Here is a 20,966-nt window from a genome sequence, read left to right as displayed (position 1 = left end):
ATTAATATGATGTAGAAATATACATTTGATTTCACAACCATTTCCCTCAATTTTTCCCCGAAGCAAACGTTCTTATTTACTGTGAACTGAAGGGAAATATATTTGCCCCATTCCGCATTGTACAGGGAGTAAACATGCTCTTGTGTGCACGCTGTTTGTGCACCATTTGAAGTTCCTTTAAGGTGACCACCTAACTTCTCAACACAATCCGTTTTATCTTGTTTTCGTAGAACCCAAGTGCAGTCTGCTGCAAATATGCATCAAATATCTGTCATGCTGCAGGTGATTTTAAGTGAACACCACATTTTTTTTTTTACAATTTGCAAAACTGTCAAGCACTTTTCACTAACACTAAGCAAGTAATCGACGGTGTGTGTGTGTGAAATAATCCTTCTACGTTGCTCTGTCCTCCACGCACACTTATGATATATATAAGTCTGGTTTGCTTTTTGCCAGAGCTGGCCCAGGCTAGAAAGCCGTCTGCCCTCGCCCCCAATGTGTCCAACCCTTGCGAGGTTGACCCTCGAGCCAGCAGTCTGCAGCAGTAAGATGTGAGTTGGTCCCAAGCACCATGTCTGCCTCCTCCCACTGATACACAACGGTGTCTGCTGGGGCCTGTCTCACCACAGTAAAGACCAGTCGCAACAGTGTGTTTATTCCATTATCACACGGTCTCAGTCGATAATGCCATTGACTGAACAGTCCGTGGGGTGTCGCTGCTGCCATAATGGGTCTGTAATGGAAGAAGCCATTTCTTCTTATTATTTTATTTTGTGTGTTCTATACAGCCATGACTTGGCCACTAAGTACAGCTAACTGAAAATCTCTTTGCACCGAAGGCATCTCAACGTGTGTCTGTGTGTGTGTGTGTGTGTGTGGGGGGGGGGGCGCTTGACCTAGAAGTCATACATTTTAAAAAATAATATAAAAACGTTGATTTGTACTTTTTGTATATTTTACTGCATGAGTGTGGTTTGTAGTTGTACATGGCAGGCTTCCCACTTAAAAACAGGTCAATACATGGATTGTAGAGAAGGTGTCTCTAGCCCGCCTAGTACATAGACCAGTAGGCATTGTAATATCACACGTGTTCTCATGACGATTTCAACCTAACAGGCCAGTCTCCAGCCCCTTCCTAGTACCCACTGATCAGTGCAAATAAATGTAGTACCCGTATCTGAAAGGGAGCATCAGTCACAAATAGAAAGTGGGGCACAGGGCAGGCAGTCTGCTAGACAAATAACTGATAAACAGGCAGACTGACAGATACGAAGAAAGTTGGAGGGATGAAGGGGCGACTGGATGGCACTCATTGTTAAATAGATTAATAGATCGATAGGGACCCACCCAGATAACTCGGACAGGTAAGCAGCTCTACAGACACACAGACACACATGCGCGAATGCAGCCAAAGACACACACACATTCCAGAGATAGAAATATAACTTGATAGTTGCATAGATAACTCAAAATATTGTCAGATAAGGATGCGCAATGCCACTGACAGGAGTGACATATGCAGCACCAGTGGAAAATGTGATACCATTTTCATTCTGACTGGCGAGTAACAGATTAGTATTTTTCATAACATTCTTTCCCACTATAGCGATGGCTATTGAAGCAAATGCTTGCAGGTCTCATATTTCCTACAACAGTTCAGAAACGTTTCCAAAGCACACTCAATCTATGATTTTTGTTAATCAAGTTTCTATATAGAGCTCAAAAGGGTACCACTTTCAGGGATTGCAATAAATATATAGTGTGTATGCCAGATATTTTTATTAGTTGCTTTTCTAATCGGTCTACTCGTCACATGTGCCATGCAAAGACAGCACAATTAGATTAAGAGTTTAAACACTTGCTCTATTCACACTTGTAACATCACAGTCACCTCAAGTCTATCTGAGGCATGTACAGAAGCCGAAGTGAGACGGCTAACCCTGCCTCTTCCTTGACACACTGAGTTTCTTTTCAATCGTCCCAAAGGGATATGTTTTTAATATTAGATCACCCAAATTAAGGAAATGTTGAGTGGATGCGCACCTGATGCTCTTAAGTTGGGCTATGGGATTTGGCATGCAGTCTGGGCCTTGTAAAGTTCATCTTTTATTGTCTGTGCAGTTTGGCTGTCTGGAAGACTTGAGCCTTTGGTTTTCGGCCTGTTGTAAATATTTACATCTAAGTAGGAAGGGGCGGAGGCGGGTTTTGATTGAAAGGTAGGCTTAGAGATGCTGTTTTCTCTGAGCACAGCTGATCCTCATACTAACTATTGATTCACCCCATGACAAGCAGACTGGGTGCTTAAGTATTTTATGGAAGTAGAGACTTGAGCTGTCTTTGTCTGGTACTTATCTCCGTCCTTTTTGAGTAATATTAATGGAGATGTGTATTGTTTCTGTTTAAACACAACTGCTCTTTTGTGCAGCAAAAAGTACCAGAACTTAATGTTTAAAAGATGGCTCAATGTGTTTGAATGTTATTTGACTTTTGGAAAAATTATTATAAAAAGGACATTTCCATTTTATCCTACAAAAAGACAAACTACAACATCCAGTTGGTTATGAGTAGATTTAAGGGGCCTGGTACCAGAGGTGGTCTAATGGTTCAAACTGACCTCTTGTACTCCCACTGAAAGGGCGTGTAATTGCAAGAGCACAAGAACAAATCTTGTGCTGAGATAAATTGCGTATCAGCTACTTATGCTTATTTTTAATCGATATAACAAGTACTTCAATTTATGGCTGTGCGCCCCTCAGATCAAGCTGGTTGTCTGCAGTTATAAAAAAAAAATTGTTTTGATTGAAGTAACAAGAACACCAATTCTTTTCAGTTGTTAGGCGATCTGTTTTTGTGCGATTACTGCTTCAATCCCATCTCTGCTGTAGTTTGGAAAAGCAGTCTGTGAGCACACCAGGTTATCTGCTTCACGACGTCACATTGTCCAAAATGCAGCAGCCTCCAAAATGCAGCAGCCTCCACGTTACCAGGGCTGTCAGGCTCCTTTAAGATATATTTTGTGATTTGTGTTGACTCTTGGTGCGCCAAAATAAAAGTTAAGGCCCTCAGTTTTACTTAGCAGATCAACTCTGGTCACGTTTGTGTATCCTCAAGGAACATTTCAGCACTCCAAAAGATCCCGACGGTTCATTGCGAGTGTTCTAGATTTACCAGTAGGCAATTCTACTCCAGAAAATTACCAACAGGCCTTCAACATCTCATGGGGTGAAATTACCCTCCTAGTCTGAGTTCCACAAATCTGAAAGTGGGATAACATGTGGGTGCAGGTTTTGTAAATTATATAATCAGGGTTGCCATCATTCTGAGCTGTAAAACCCATCATGAATTTCTTTCCCCAAACAAATTTTGCAAGTTATCTCCTGGCAAAATTTGTGTGGGAATAAAAACGCCAATTCTGTGCTAAATTTGCACACAGTTTGTAATCCTGACTCTGGCACAAGCTCCTGGTTTGCACGCGAGTGCACCAGGAGTAGCATGTCACTTTGAATGAGGTCCTCATTGTCTTTACTATGGTTGTAGTGTAGCACCATTGCTACCCACCTTTAAGTGAAAAATGATGAGCAGAAGCTTTCTTTGTGTTGCCTTCCTCCTTTTGGGATATCCCGACTCTATCCTTTATCCTCGAGAAAATCAAAATCTTAGTGCCTATCATGCATTGTTACCGCCTAGCATGAAGTGTTGTGCCTAATACCCAGCCAAAATAAAAAATCTGTTAAGTAATGTGTATTTCTGCTCACCAGTACTTATTGTTTAATACCCATGAGAATCCATCCCTTGTAATATTCAAAGAACCACAATTATGTTTTTTAACCAGCAGCCTACACATTAAGTAAAAATGAAATCCAAAGATAGTGTGTACTTGGCTGCCAAGTGACAGCTGAACATTGCACAGCGCGGAATTTCAAAACCACTATATAAAAAAGCATTCTTTTAAAGCAGTAATTTAAAGATATAAACAACAATTACTTCACTATATCTCCCCCGTTCAGCACCAGCACCAAATCACGGATTGATGAATTTTCTTTTTGCGACAACTCCAGGCTACCGTATAGTATTCTAAATCCACAAAAAGTTTTTATTTTTTTTAAAAACACTATTTTTCATGCCAAACCGTAACATGTAATATTTAAAAACAATATTACAAATATTGCATATTATGGTCAAATACTGCCTAACAGAGATTCAGGGAACATTTCAAACCACCCAGATTTCAGCCTCAATGTTTAATATTATATCTCCAAACTGGCATTATAAGGTCCTCTCTAAAACCCCTAAATGGACGTTCACCGTTCCATAAAAACACCCACTAGAGCGTAAGCTCAGACCCCCAGCTAAATTTGATTATGTTCCATACAGTATAGTGTTTAGCGTGGAAAAAGAAATTTGTATTTTTATAACATCCCTTATAAGCCCCTAACCTAACACAACCACCTGATCGATCTTCGTAACGACTTAGCAAAAATAACCTATTTTATTCTTGTTCGCAAAAATGGCTAATCCAATTTAGAGTGCAAAAAAAAAAGACACTTCACATTTGCCTCTAAATTCCTTTCAAATTTGGTGGGACTTGAGCCAGCTGCGAAGGCAAAGGTTAACAATGGTCCCAAGTCCCAAAAAACAAAAGTACATCATTTGGGCACTATAAAGGCATGTGGAATAAGGCATAAGATCCTATAGATACTTTGGATACTGTGTTATAATGAGTCACCTGGAATTATGCGATTCTGTGGCCGCTACGATTTTCTCAAAATTATGGATTTGCCACATAATCCATCATCTGGTGGATAACTAGCAGATTATTTAAAAAAATGTTTCTAGGTCAAACAAATGAAAAGTAACTAAAAACACAGAAACATACATTGTGGCGCAGTGGAAAACCTTTCCCGAAAATTGACTGATCACATTTCAGCAGCCTATTGCTGTATTTGAGTTTTAAACCAGTATAATTGAGGTGAAACCTTTACTAAAATAGTGTCACCATAGGTAAAATAAAAATAATGAATGGTGTAATACTTTCAAAGAATGTGCCTCATTAGGCGGATAAATGTGCCTTATTTGGGCTGCGGATCTCTGCAACATAATTCGCCCCCCCCCCCCCCCCCCCCGCAAAATTCCAGTGGATCTGGCTATAACTGGGAGGAGGGGGGGGGAGGATTCCCTCTACTAAGATGTTTTTTCCCCCTAACCACCTTAACCCTACTCCCTCACCTCAATCATCCTTTGTTACATGGGACTCTTGCTTTGTCTTCTACGTTTTTTGGGTAAATACTAAATATAATTGTTTAGTTTCAGCGCACTACGGCTGAACCTGCGTGGATGCATTTGGGTTCCAGTCATTCAACACACTTGATATAAACGGACGAGGAGGTAATGGTTTGCCTGGGGTGTCACTGACAGAGGAATCTTTAACACACACATGCACAGCTATGTCTCTCTAGTCTACAGAGATGTTGACATTGACATGCACCCATAGGCCTCCACTTGGAGCAGGGCTCAACTTATTGCTCAACATCAGATTTACAGTGTGCGCCGAGCGCCGCGGCCCTGATGAATGGAACAGAGATCACTTGTTGCCCGGGCTTTTATAACCCGCTCACCTTCCTCTCGTTTGTTTATGAGGTTTGGCTTCCCTCGTGATATGTGGCTCGCACACTCATAAAGCTCTTTGTTACATGACAGTTCCTGATAGAACCCTGCCTGTATCTTGGCTCCAAACTCCACGGGGAGAGCATCATAAACGGCTCATTTATTACACGAACCTTTGCTGCCACACGTTGGCGTTCACGGCGGCTGCGGCTCGGGGTCAGCGTGCGAGAGGGCGCAGCGCGTGACGTCATCGCCATTGTGCGCGCGGGACCGGGGGAGCGTTCTCGTCCCAGGTCTGTTGCGTGGGATTTATCCGCTGCTGGCGATTTATTAGGATCATGCAATATTGTGCTGTTTCCTTGTAAGCCAAAGCCGCGAGTCAGTGCAGAAAACAAGCGCCCACTCCAAGTGAGTGAGTTCCAACTGAAGAACACGTTTAACGCCTTCATGTTCGAGAGAATGGCCAGATTACAAATACAGTTTACAAAACCCCATCCTTCGGTCTTTGCGCCATCTAGCGGCTGGGGTTGGAAAGTGCAAGTTCTCTAGTAAACTAGTAAGCATTTATGCGTAGACAGTGCACCTGGTAGATGGGCTAGGTTTTTTTTTCCGTTGAGCGCTTCGTAATTATCGTGTGAGTTGGTTTTCTAATGGTTGGGTTTAGACGCTTCGAGTCTGAAGCAAGCGATAACAAGTATCGTTTTAAGGAGTTCTGGTGCCCCCGATATGACATACTTTTGGCCCCCATGTTTAGAATAAATTTGAATCTTATTACCCATTTTGTGGTAATGGAAGCCTACACAAAATGCTTATAAGCATTACTGCATACATTAAACCTTCTGAAATGGGAATACATAAACAGAGGTTGAGATAAATAAATAGACAGTGGTGAGAAAGATGGAGGCAGGATCTCACCCTCTCAGGGAGCTCCTATAAATGTGGGGGCTCATGGCAATTTTCCACTTTGCGGATGCCTTAAAACATGCCTGGGTGACACCGTTTTCCACTAGATCATGTGCCAGGTTTCTCTTGTAGGAGTCAACATTTTCCAAAACTGGATTAAGTGCATCCTCCACGGAACAAACCTAACAGACGCCGGAATGCTAATAGAGCGCCGGCAGTTAACTTTATATACATTTAGTGCAATTAACACATTAAGACACAACTTCCTCTTGATGACCCACCTGACACTTTAAATGTTATGTTATTATGACTTCTAGAGCGCGCGATTACCATACGGTGTCCTGGCGCTGAGCACTGATAACCTAAGGTAACAGAGAACTAAAACTGAGAGAAGAACCATGTTTTAAGATTTTTCCTAAAAAGACTAAAATCAGAAGTATTTCTCAACATGAAAGGGAGTTTGTTCCAGATTTTGGAAGCACTATTTACAAAACTTCTACCTCCCCAGTTTACTTTTTTGAAACAGGGAGTTTTCACTAGCTTAGCACCAGTAGATCTAAGAGTTCTGCAAGGGATATACCAAGAAAACTTATTTTTAAGAAACTCTGGACCAATCCCATTCAAGGCTCTAAACACAATAAACAATGCCTTAAAACGAGAGCTCAGATGAGTTGGGAGCCAGTGCAGTTTTTTTAATTCTCCTTTGACTGAAACAGTCCTAGGAGTCCGGGTCAGCCGTCTGGCTGCAGCATTCTGAATAGCCTGCAGCCTATTTTGATGTTGTATTTGCATATTAAGATAAAGACTGTTACAATAGTCAAGGCGTGATAGTAATATTACAATACTGTCTACTGGTATCACCTTTATTTAGAATTGTGGATCAGGAATGTGTATGTGGCTCAGAGAAATGTATCATATATTCATAGGGTTTTCCTCAGATCTCTTCAAGTAAATGAAAGATATTCTGTAAGAATATTTAAATTTTGATGTACTGTAAAATTTGTGGTGTCAACTCCAGACCTCTAAGTCAGTCTGTCACGCAGCGAACCCCATGTGTGCCTGCTCTTTGTTAAGTGAAGCAAAGTTCAATGTAAACTTGGTAAGACAGTGCAGTTATTTACGCATTTGTTGCCGGGAGCTGTAACTTATATATCACAGGCTCAAATTCCAATAGGGCCAGCTCTGCCTTTTATCTGTCCGTGGTCAATAAATTGAGTTGGGTAATACTGAAGCCAGTTATTTACAGCACCATGCAACAACAAAAAACTATGGCAGTGAATAAACAAGTGATTTCTTACTTTTATAAAACAAGCTAGCTTGCAATCACTGAGGGTGGATGTGAAAGGGCTTTGAATCCCCCCCTTTTGGTAGCGTGTTATACTGGGTACAATTCAACTGGACAACACCAAGCAGCTATCTCTTATGAATAGGTTTGAGGTGCATTTGGTTCCTAGAATGACTTGTCATCGTTGCCACGTAAATGACTTCTGACTGTGGCAATTGTTTCAGACATGCTGACACAAGCACTAAATTATTACAGCGTGCTATGATTAATGGGCGCGCAGGTCAACACATTCTGGCGCCTACTCACGCAATAGGGTTACTATTGTTCATTTGAAGTTCTTATCTAGCTTCTGATTCATCAGAGGGTTTCATGCTGGGCATACACCTATCTGGTTCACTAAAATTACCATATAGTGGTACCATGAAATGATAAGAAAAATATATCATTATAAATCTTTCTTCTTCAGAACAATAGAAAGGCTCTAGCAGGTTGTTCACCACTTTATTTTTGTACTTCAGTACAGTTAAAATCTGCACTCACTATTATAGCATCCAATAGGGTGTAAACATTGTACAGTTCCAGTGCTTAATTTGTGTTGGTCATTGCATGTGGAGTGCACTGGAACACATTTGTGGGGTCTCGGACTTATTTTTCATCACTGGACTTTAATCCTGAGAGTGAAAGCTAGGTAAAGAGTGACAAAGTGAGTAAATAGGAATATAAATAACATGCTAGAGTGAGATAAAATGACAGGAAGAAGAGGGTGGCATCGGGAAGAGGCTTGAGGTGGAATCAAGACTAGTTAGGCTTGGTATTCGCCAATCCTGGCATTCAGCAGAAAATGTGACTGGACCCTTAGAGAAACTATGAGTCCCTGAATTTATCTTTTTATTTATTTATATATAAATTCAGCACTGACAATGATTTGGATGCCACATAATGACCAATGTTTAGAAATGATTATCCTCTAACCCTAAAAACATGTTAAATGCCAGCACTCATTTTGAACACTCACTTACTTAAGATGGAATCAGCTAGCAGTAAGAAATCTTACACGTGTCAGATTTAATCACAACTAGTTTTTTTTTTTTGTTCTTTTGCAGCCTCAGTGAAAATGAATGAGTAACTTCCTAATTCAGCATTGTTTTCTGAGTTTTTCACTTCTGCATGAAAATCATAACGTTTGCTATGATTTGTTTTGCACATATCATTGTTGAACACAAACAAATGACCTGTGGAAGATATAATTTACAGAACGCAGTATTCATCAATGCCGTAATACCATTGTCCATAGACAAGCTCAGCAAAACATAAACCCAGTGCTGTCTTAACGCATGAGCACGCTGGGCAGTTGCCCACGGGCCCCACGAGCATAGGGGCCCATGCAGACCAGCAATTAACCCTAATTTTCTGTTAACATTTTTACTCCTGTGAGTGATTGTGTAGGCAGTGCCCAGTGCACTGCTTTGCCCAGGGGCCTATAATGCTGTTAAGACAACCCTGCATAAACGTGTATAAAAAATTCTGCATGCCTTTTCTTCCATAGAATTTCAGACTAAATGTGTAAGTAGAATTTAAATCTGTGCATCTGCAAAATTCACTTTATTCTCTCCTCACCATCCTAAGGCAGAAGGAAGTGTTTATGAACTTCCCCTTTCTTATTTTTTTGCACCAGATGATGAAAAAAATGAATTGTTTCAGGGATCTCTGATTCAACCATGTGAAATCGACCATGGTCTTGGAGTAGCCACTGGGTGGGACCGATTTACCTTTGGGCAAGCACTCGATTTATTTATTTTGTTATCAGACTTATTATCTTCCACATGCAACAGAAAACTGTAAGGGGATTAGGGATCCATTTGATCAAAATCCATGCACTAAAGTCTTTCTTTCCTTTCCTTTCAGCCTTCCTCGAGGCGAATCGGCTTGTTATGCTCGAATTGTCACACATCAACGACTACCCTATGGCGTCGGAACGCGGAGGGAGAGCCGGTCTGCAACGCCTGTGGACTCTATATGAAGCTACATGGGGTATGAGCATTACTTCAGTTAACGCCTTTTGAATTAATAAAAAGAGCACAACAAAAATAAAAATTAACAGTGGGGGGCATAAATTGTAAACATTTTCGATGATCATTCTAAACGGGAAACCTTAGAGGAATATCTAAACTGGCTGACAGAGGCTATAGCGTTAGCTCAAGACTCGAGGCAGAAGGTGTGATCTAGTAAGAGCCCAATTCAGAAAACATTCATGCACATCTAAGTTCAATTTCGGAGTCTCACAAGCATTTTACAGCCTGAAAGGACTGAACCTTACTCACAGAATCTGTATCTGTTGAGGTAAAGTTACAGTTGGGAATTTAGGTGTCCCCAGGGGAGGGTTATAGGGTTAGCCCCGTCAAGGTAGAAAACACATTGAAAGTAAAGTAATAACTTTCTGGTTATTTGCACACCATATAAAAGGTTTTTACACTCTATTTACCCATGTAAACCTAATTCCAAAAATGTAGGAATAGGTATGTAATTTGAGTCCAAAGGTACCATAAGCATGGCCATTTTTTACAGGGGCACAGAGTGACAGACTTCTCCAGGAAAATGTGTTTTCATGATGAAGAAAAAAGCCTGTAAACAATCTGCAAGAAAATGCCCGTGGAAATCTATGGTATTTCCACAAAGGCCATGTCTGCTCTTCAGAAGTTTGAAATCTACTTTAATCTTTATAGGGTTAACCTTGAATGATAAACTTCTGTTATTCAGCACCAAGATACTCCACAGGGTAAACAAGCACTTTCCAAATACACACTTACATTATTCAGAAATGAGGTAGGTTGAGAATTTTTCAAGAGGGAGAGCAGGTAATAGAAGGAGATCCAGTTAATTCATGTGTCAGGAAGGTACCCAGAGAGACCCTTGGCTCTGTTTTTAGTAGTGGAGTTGGTCTACATGACAGAGTACTCCTGCACACAAATAATGTGCTTGCTGTTTTGCAGCGTGAATCTTTCTGGATTCACTATGCTGTGCATTATTCCGCGATCTTGTGGTTGGGTCCGGATTCGTAGTCTTTCCTTTGTTTTTTTTTTTTTGTAGCCCAGGTGGGCGTCGACGTCCACCATTTGGTGCACCTCCCGTGACGTCGTCGTGCTTCCTGCGGAAGTCCCACCTTTGGGGCGCCATCTTCAGATTCTTTTTTCCGCCGTTGGGTCTGGATCGTCATCGGGAAGCTCCAGAAGTTCACTCGGAGGAAGAAGGAAGAAAAGCGAGTTTCATCGATAGAATCAAGAGAAGACATCAGGAAAGAACAGATTTCGACAGGAACGCGAAGAAAGAAGACCAGCGAGCCTTTTTCTTCGACGACCTTGGAGAATGCACGCTCAGAGACCCTGAGCGAAATGGACAAGACGCCATTCAAGTTCTGCCCAAACTGCCACCACAAGTTCGCGCAGAAAGACCTGCATCCGGTCTGCAACCTCTGCCTACCGGTGGATCATCAGAGTATCGACTGCAACGCCTGCTCAGTCTTCGCGCCGAAGACACTCAGGGTGAGAGAGAGGCAGAGGAGAGCCAACGCCAACATGGAGGGCCAAGGAAAACCCCCGACACTCTACGCGCTGGGCCTCGACACGGACGACGAGGACAACGTCGCCGAGACAGCCGAAAACTTCACGGTCGTAGAGACCGACAAGAAAAAAGAAGACGAGGTAAGAGAATCGTCGAGCGCAAATCAAAAAACACCTCGAAAACACGAGGGTGACTCGAGAAAAACTGAGTCAAGGTCCACGAAGGGAGCCCCGGCGCCGAAAACTTCGACGTCCAAAGGGGGAACTTCGGACAAAAGGCCCAGCGGATCCTTACAAAAGGACTCCCTGGCGCAGAAAGACGCCGAAAGGCAAGGGTCGTCGAAATCATCCCATGAAACGGACCGATCGACGCAGAAAGAACGTTCGACGTCGACGCAAGTTTCATCGAAAAGACCCGCGGTCGACGCCGAAAGCATCTCCGAAATGGAGAAAAAGAAGAGGCGGCTCGAGGCCGAAATGGAGAACATCCTTCAAAGGAAGAAGGAGTTCGACGCCAGGATGAAGGAATTCAAGATTCCAACGGTTTCATCGGCGGACGTCGTCGAAGTCGAGGATGAGTTCGACGCCGAAGGGCTGACAAGGGACCTCGAAGAGGAAGAGGAGCCCTATTATGAGGAAGAAGCCGAGGAAGAAGACCAACAATCGTTCTTCGAATCGGCGACATCTACCGGCAACGACGTCGAATGGCAAGATCTCGACACCGAAAACCCGGAGGAGGCCGTGGACACGTACCCCTCGAGGCCTTCGCCACCCGACGACATCGGGGTGTACAATATGGTGGTGAAGAGCGCAGCAATGGCCTTCGGCGTCAAGCTCGACGAGGAGAGGCCGAAAGCAGATTTTCTCGTCGAAACACTGCTCCCCATCCAGACTAGGAGCCAGTTCCTCCCCATGCTACAAAGCGTGATGAACCAGGGGAGAGAAGCCTTCAAGGAGCCTGCCACCTGTCGGTCGATCACGCCCAGGACAGAGAAAAAGTATAAACACTCCTCCCTGGACCCACCTTACATCAAGGGTAGCGTCACCGCAGACTCCATCATTGCCTCCACGGCCAGGAGAAGGGCCAACGTGCCAGCAACCTCGGGCCCACCTCCAGATAAAGAGAGCAGGAGAATCGACCTCACAGGCAGAAAGGTCGAGAGGAACGCCGCAATGCACTGGCGCATGGCGAATTCAAATGCACTCCTAAATAGACACCAGTACCAACACTGGGATGAAATGGGGGAGCTAGTAAAGCACCTCCCCGAAGAATACCGCCAGAGAGCCTCTCACCTGGTAGATGAAGGCAAAAACATCGCCAACTCCTGTATAAAGACGGCGTTGGATGGGGCAGAGACTTCAGCAAGACTCATGGCCATAGGGGTCACAGAAAGGAGGCATGCATGGCTAAGAATCTCGGGATTCAAACCGGAAGTGCAGAACAACATCCTTGGCACCCCCTTCAACGGAGAGACACTTTTCGGAGCAACGGTGGACGAGAAGCTCACCCAGCTCAAGAAGGAGAACGAGACAGCGAGGTCCATGGGGGCCCTGCAGCTGAGGGGAATGAGACGAGGAAATCCCTCGAGGAGACCCTACGGTAGGGGTGGAAGCCAACAGGGGACGTCGCACCAGGCGTTCCAACAAGGTCAGCAGGGCGAAGGTCACGGACAAAGTCAGCAGAAGCAAAGCTGGCAATATCAACCTCGGGGCCAGTCCTTTCGAGGGAGAGGGAACGGACGTGGCCAAAGGAGGAGAGGGGGCGATCAGCCCTCCTCGAAGTGACTCAGCACGCAAGAAGACGCCCACCCTCGTCAGGCCCCCAAGGGTGAGGCGCAAAAAGGTGTCATCAGGGGGAAGAGAAGATTCAAGAGCCTACGAGCATACGTCACCGGTAGGCGGAAGGCTGAGGTTCTACCTTCAGGAGTGGCGGCGCATAACCACAGACAAGTGGATACGGAACATCGTGCAGTACGGATACTGCGTAGACTTGGAGAAAAGACCTCCAAACAGAAAGCCGAAGGGAAGACAGAGATCGGCCCAAGAACTGGCAATACTCAGAGAAGAAACACGGAAACTCCTGCAAAAGGGAGCCATAGAGACAGTGCCGTTCAGGGAACGCAACAAAGGGGTCTACTCAAACTACTTCGTGGTTCCGAAGGTAGACGGAGACCTCAGACCCATACTGGACCTCCGGTACCTAAACAAGTTCGTCAAAACACAAAGGTTCAAAATGACTTCACTGCAGGAGGTACTGCCACAGATAAGAGAAGGGGACTTCATGGTCACCGTGGACCTCAAAGATGCCTACCTTCACATCCCAATGAACAGAAGGCACAAGGGCCTTCTAAGATTCAACATCGAACAGGAACACTACCAGTTCACAACCCTGGCCTTCGGATTAAAATCAGCACCAAGGGTCTTTACAAAATGCCTGTCGGCGGTAGCGGCACACCTACGAAAGCAGGGAATACACGTATACCCCTACTTGGACGACTGGCTGGTCAAGGCAAACTCACGCGAGAAGTGCGAGAGGCACGCAAAACGCGTAACAGACACCCTCACAAATCAAATCTGGGGTTTTCCATCCACTGGGGAAAATCGTCGCTGGAACCGGAGCAGGTAAAGATTTTCCTGGGGGCAAAGATCAACTCCCTACACAATACGGTAGTGCCCAGCGACAGGAGGACAGATGCTCTACTGAAGGAGACGCAGCTCTACCAGAAGGGGCGAGCTCTGACAGGGAGGGCGGTGAGCAAGATGATGGGAATGATGGCGTCCTGTATCCAGCTGGTGCCGAATGTACGCCTGCACATGAGACCATTCCAGGAATGGCTGCAACAGCAATGGTCACAAGCAAACGGAAGTTGGGAGGATCTAGTGGTTGTTACGCACGCAGTGCAGGAGGAGATAACTTGGTGGAACAGAGACAACATAACAACGGGGAGAAGCCTGACACCACCAAGCCCAACAGTGACCATTACCACGGACGCATCACAGAAGGGATGGGGAGCGCACATGGACAACCTCAGGGTGAGGGGTCTATGGGCTCCAGCGGACGCGGTCCGCCACATCAACTACCTCGAGTTGAAAACGATACTGCTAGCCCTGAAGGCATTCCAGAAACACCTGTTCGGCCAGAGAGTGTTGATACAGACAGACAACACCACGGCGATGTTCTACATCAACAAACAAGGGGGGACACAGTCGTTCCCCCTCTCATCCCTAGCTCAGGAGATTTGGAGATGGGCCATACCTCTCAAGATAGATCTACTGGCAATTCACCTGCCAGGAAAGGACAATGTGGAGGCAGACTGGCTGAGCAGGCAGACCTCAGCATCGCACGAGTGGGAGCTCAATGGCCAGGAAACGGAGAAAATCTTCCAGAAATGGGGGACTCCCACAATAGACCTGTTTGCAACACGCCACAATGCAAAATGCCGAAGCTTCGCGTCCAGGCAACCAGATCAGCAATCCAGGGGAAATGCCCTATGGATAAGCTGGTGGAAGACATTTGCCTACGCCTTTCCACCGATACCCCTGTTGCACAGAGTGCTAGAGAAGTGCAGAACCAGCAACATGACTCTGATCCTGGTGGCCCCACAGTGGGCGAGGCAGACATGGTTCTCACAGATTCAAGAAATGGCGCAAGGCAATCCGTACAGGTTCGAGAGGAAAAAGGACCTGCTCTCAATGCAAAACGGAGAGGTACTGCACCCAGAGCCAGAGAGCCTCAACCTGGCAGCATGGCTCCTGAAGACCTAGAGTTCGCACACCTAAAGTTGCCTCAGAGCACCATGCGAGTGCTACGGGAGGCAAGGAAACCTACTACAAGAAAGTGCTACAGCGCAAAGTGGAAGAGATTCACGGTGTGGTGCAGGAAAAAAGGGACTGCAAAACAGGATGACAAGAGACTCAACTGTGCTGAGGTACCTCACACACCTTCTAAAGAGTAACCTCTGCTCGAGCTCCCTAAGGGTACACCTAGCAGCGATCGTTGCCTACACCAGAGGTGAGAAAGGTGGAAGTTTCTTCACCTCGCAGGTGGTGAAGAGATTCATGGAGGGAGCCAAAAGAATGGCACCCCCGAAAAGGTTGCCGCCGCCGGCATGGAATTTAAACGTGGTTCTGACGGAGCTCATGAAGGCGCCGTTTGAACCCATTCACAAAGCCACTCTACAAATGTTGACGATGAAAACTGCCTTTCTAGTGGCCATTACCTCACTACGCAGGGTGAGCGAGCTTCAAGCACTAACGCTACAGGAGCCCTACATTCAAATTCACAAAGACAGGGTGGTCCTCAGGACGGACCCCCACTTCATGCCCAAGGTAGTGTCGGCGTTCCACATGAACCAGACTATCCAGATACCGAGTTTCTTCCAGAACCCGACTACAAACGCAGAGAAGGCCCTGCACACCCTCGACGCCAGAAGAGCGGTGATGCACTACATTGAAAGAACCAAGGAACTCAGGAAGTCGAAGCAGCTGTTTGTGTCCTTTGCTACCAGCTTCATGGGTAGACCAGTGACCAAGGGCACCATCGCTAGGTGGATTGCCCTCACTATTCAATTCTGTCACAAACAGGCTGGACAGGAGCTAACAGAGGGGGCCCAAGCCCACTCCACAAGGAAGAAGGGGGCCACAGTTGCCTTCCTGGCAAACACGCCCATCCAAGACATTTGTCTCGCAGCAACTTGGGCATCCGTGCACACGTTCACGAAGCACTACTGCGTGGACATTCAAATGAATAAGGAAGCACAGGTCGGACAGAAGGTGCTACAACACATTTTCAACGACCAGCGATCATCTTCCACCCAGCCACCACAGAAATAGGAAAACCGCTACAAAATCTATGCACAGCATAGTGAATCCAGAAAGATTCACGCTGCAAAACGAAAAGTTTCTTACCTGTCGGTGTAGTTTTGCAGCTTGAAGATCTTTCTGGATTCACTAGCGAACCCACCCACCTCCGCCAGGAAGATGAGGCTGGAGGAAGAGGGGGTGAAATGGATAGGATCAAAGAAGTGGAAACGTACAGAAATATGGACAAAAGAATTAATCAATCGCCTAGGGTAAAAAAAAAATAAAAAAAAAAAAAAAAGGAAAAAACAGGGAAAAAAGAACCCGAAGATGGCGCCCCAAAGGTGGGACTTCCGCAGGAAGCACGACGACGTCACGGGAGGTGCACCAAATGGTGGACGTCGACGCCCACCTGGGCTACAAAAAAACAAAAAAAAAAAAAAACAAAGGAAAGACTACGAATCCGGACCCAACCACAAGATCGCGGAATAATGCACAGCATAGTGAATCCAGAAAGATCTTCAAGCTGCAAAACTACACCGACAGGTAAGAAACTTTTCGTTATCTGTCAAGGTGGAGATTGATTGATGGGAACATACCACCAGTAAACCAGCTTTGGGTAAATCAGAACAGATCTCTGTCCCTGTTGTACGGCACTCCATCACACCTCATGGCATCGAACACTGGTAACCCTTTTTGAGATAAAACGCGAGATAAAATGCTCGTCTGGACACCTCTCAGGAAGGAGAGTGTGTGTGCAAAGTCTGGACCGACTGCAGTCTGGCCTGTGTCCCTGAGCTTTGCTGATGAATGTCATTGTGACCGCATCATTCTCAGAAGCCACTTGTTTCCCAATAAGCCTAGCCACAGATATTGCTGCAACAGCCCTTCCAGCAGGTTTTTTTCTAGGATTGTGGAATGTAGGCGCCAAGTCTGGTGAATATTTTAACAACTTTATTATATGAAACAATTACACTGATAGGATTATTCAGCAATAAGCACAGATTTTCTCTGTCAGTGCCTTGCATACATAATGCGTTTTACAGATTAATGCTAACGAATAAAACATCAGCATTACCTGCTGAAAAATAAACTTGAGGGTGGATATTTCTCATGAGAATATCGGTTAAAAAAATAAATGTAAACATGAATATTTCTTAATAGACTATTTAACCAAAAGCGTAAAAGTGCACTTTCCTCACTATCTTGGTCAAAAGTTAAACCTAAGTATAATAATTCCCACTAGGCTACATTGGTCAAACCCAGAACTAGAGACTTTGAAGAAATAATAAATCCTTCTGCAAGCCATTCTCACTCCAAAAGGTAACACATTTATTGCATGGTATTTCGCATTTTCGTGTGGTTTCGTCTGAAGCAGACATGGCTTGTTTAGTCTTTTTACGGCACATTGTGACTAGCTGTGTGTACAGATTGCTAAAAATAATATAAAACGCATCTTCAGCCGGGGTCTCTGGAAAGCGAAAGTTTGCCTCTGTACTTGGTTGTTTTGGTGGTTTGCGGGGAACTCCCTACGAAGAAATACAATTTGCCAAACCACTAGGCTAGAAAGTGACTAGAAAGAAAAACCATGATTTTTAGAATAAATTGTTTTATTATGTTTTTACAATAAGCAGTATTAATACAGGCACATTTCTAGCTAATTTTGTGCACCAAATAACTGTAATTGTGATGTTGAATTGTCAGAACTTCCGAATTCCATAAATTTTGCACTTGCGCCCACATTTTCCAAGCAAGTACGTTCTGCCTTTCTTCTAGGCCTAACAAATGATAGTTCTGGTGATAAACAGTTTGTATGTGTTTTTGGCAGCTAGAGCACCCACTGACTGTACAAGGTAGGGAGAGGGTGAGCATAGATTCTCTACACTGGACGGCCAAGGCAGGTGCACTAGAGCTCTGTATAGGAGACTTCAAACCCTCCCGGAAGTGGAAGCGAGAAGGAACTTGTTTGCATCTGCACTGGACAGCTGCACAGATCCTAGTGATTTTTAGGCTTGCAAGTTGGTTGCCTCTCATTATAATCAATGCCGAATTAACTGACATTGCCTGTTTGATGGCACCCTTTTCAAAGCACTAGAATGCTTTGCTGAACATGACGTTGTTTTAATATAGCTTTTTAATACATTTGTCGTCGTTTGAATTGCAGGTGCCCAGGCCGCTCGCTATGAAAAAAGAAGGTATACAAACAAGAAAGCGGAAACCGAAGAACCTTAATAAATCGAAGGGCTCCTCGGGTAAGTGGCATCTCAGGGACAGGCACGCGCAGTGGGCGGCTTTTGAAAATACCACAGAGCCATGTTTGAAACCTGTTTCCACTGGTCTTACAGGCAGCAACAGTTCCGTCCCCATGACTCCAACTTCCACGTCGTCCACGAACTCCGATGACTGTGGCAAGAACACGTCGCCGACCACGCAAAGTGCTGCTTCAGGGGTAGGTGTTAAAGTGAAATCTCTGGACAGATCTCGAGACCGCACGTTATCACCGCCACAATCTTATCTGCTCAGATTTTATCTAAACAAACGTTTCCGTTTAGTGATCTGATTGTAAGTTCTCGGAGGAAGTGACACGTGAAAGCAAACAAAGTGTCGCACTTACATAAGAGCTGTGGCACACATCTCAAGAAAGGCCCTTCCTTGAAAGGCAGCAGTGTTATTGTCTCCTAATGCGTGCTATCACAGTGTCACAGTGCATCCTGTAAATGCTTCCTTCAGTCCCTCGATGCTAACCTTCCTAGAGCCGCATCTGCAGTTCCACGTGTTTTAATGTAGTGTAAGCGGGTTTGCTCCCTGACCTCTTTAATATTGTAAAATTGCACCCGACCCCAAGTCATGACGTTAGATAGATAGATAGATAGATAGATAGATAGATAGATAGATAGATAGATAGATAGATAGATAGATAGATAGATATGTTTTTCCTTCAACTTGCAACTTTCAGGACGGGCAGCCTGTCAGGTTGAGGCTTGTCAGAGAACGTCAGTCGCTCCATATTTCAAACGGAACACGCACTCCACATCCAGCAGTGCGATTCGTGACAATAATTTGATGTCGACAGTCAATACAACATGACGTATTGACTCTCATTAGTCTTAATCAAATGCAAACAAAATGTGGTCGAGCATTCGTTCTTTTAAATTCAAATCCATCGACATTGAAGAAGGGCCCATTGTGGTTTAATACAATCAACAGTAGAAAAGTACTTCCAATAGGAAGGGGTCACAGATGGCTGTTCAAAGATAAAACTGAATCATGGAAGTCAGTGAACACTTACAAGATTTTCTTTGATATTCTTAATAATCAGTTCAAGTCCGATGTTTTTGCATCTCTATATTCCTTCCCTGAATGCAGTTCCCACATGGTTACAGATTTAAAGGAGCACACTGTTCATGATGCTTCACTGCGACACATTCAAAAGTCTGTGTCCTTCAATGCTATGTAATTGATACTAATTTGAATTTTGTGGTACCATAGTATATATGTTTAACACTTAAAAACTTTTAGAAAACACACTATCACTGGATGATGTCATCAGTGATGTCATTCGAGATGTCATCAGTGATGTCACTAACCTTGTCATGAGTTATGTAATATGTGAGGTCATAAGCAGTGCATTGCTGGGGCGTACGTTATAGTTAGCTCAGGTAACTATAACTGGTGAATTTCAGTGGCTTTGTATGAGTGAAATCTAAGCCTAACTATAAAGGCCCTGTTACCTTTGTTTTTTCAGTGAAAAAAAAAATATATATATATACACACACACACACACATATATAGATATGGCTATAATAGTGATGGATCAATTAGCATTTGTTATAAGCTAACATTTGTCCCCGAGCCAAACGTTGGGCAAGCCAAATTCATGCTATTTTCACTGTGTTAAGAAATTGAGAGAAATAAAATTCTGCACTGCTATTGTTTTTTTTTTATTATTGGATTGGTAACCACCTATTGTAAATTGAATTTGCTCTATGTTTTTTTTAAGCTTTTTCATAGGCTAGGGTGTCTTTGTTAAATCTCTAGCATACAAACAAAATATTTCCATTAGCAAAGATTTAGCATTCCGTTCACTCTGTTTTTGTTTTAGAACAAAAATCGCTCTGTAATATGAATTGGAGTAAAATATGTTTGCTACACTAGTAGCAAAATGCTGCAAATTGATTTGCCCTGCTTTTGTTATTGCCCAATTTTCCGGTAAAGTGGCCCTGGTTACTACGGCGACAGAGTATTTTGTGTGTATGGCAGACATACTGTAGTGGTTGAAGCGGAATTTAATCACAGTCGCCGTTTGCTGCTGTGGAAGCGATAACTGCCCGCTGTTGTCCTTGAAACCCTCTCTAGATTCAAACATGTTTATTAACAAGTTTGCTGGACTTTTGGTGGTCTTATGCATGCATATATGGCATGTGGAAAAGACAGGAATTAAATCTGTGTGGACTGTGCTTATACTGCGCTGGATTTGCGTTGCATAAGTCAGAGTATATACATGAAGACATGGGAGTGCCTCCTTTGGTGAACAGAGATGTACTGCTACAGCCATACTGACCGTACCCAGAATTTGCATTTTTGTTTATTTGCACAAGTCAGTAAAATATGCTAGCCTGAGTCGTATGTATTAGTGGAGTGAGTTAAAGCATCAGTTGTTCATATTTTAACTCCGTATATATACTCAGTGATGCCAAATACGGTGTTTGCCCTGAATGTGCCAGTCCCTGTCATATCATAAAGACTAAGGGACTGATTACGAGTATGGCGGTCTTGAAGCAGGCCGCCACGTAATCAGGCTGCCCGCCATATTTGAT

The 20,966-nt window shown here is 44.1% G+C and overlaps 1 protein-coding gene across 4 annotated transcripts in view; it reads left to right on the top strand.

Annotated features, from left to right (window-relative positions):
* GATA6 (GATA binding protein 6) overlaps positions 1 to 20,966 on the top strand; it is a 61,878-nt gene that overhangs the window by 22,343 nt on the left and 18,569 nt on the right. For all 4 annotated transcript variants that reach the window (XM_085605773.1, XM_085605774.1, XM_085605775.1 and 1 more), the window contains exons 4-6: positions 9,698 to 9,823; positions 18,314 to 18,401; positions 18,495 to 18,598. In XM_085605773.1, the coding sequence (XP_085461899.1) occupies positions 9,698 to 9,823; positions 18,314 to 18,401; positions 18,495 to 18,598 (318 nt within the window). The remainder of the gene's footprint in view (positions 1 to 9,697; positions 9,824 to 18,313; positions 18,402 to 18,494; positions 18,599 to 20,966) is intronic.

This window comes from Triturus cristatus, chromosome 5_1 (genome assembly GCF_964204655.1).
Source record: "Triturus cristatus chromosome 5_1, aTriCri1.1, whole genome shotgun sequence".
Lineage (NCBI taxonomy): Eukaryota > Metazoa > Chordata > Amphibia > Caudata > Salamandridae > Triturus > Triturus cristatus.
This window is presented reverse-complemented; position numbering and strand designations above follow the sequence as displayed.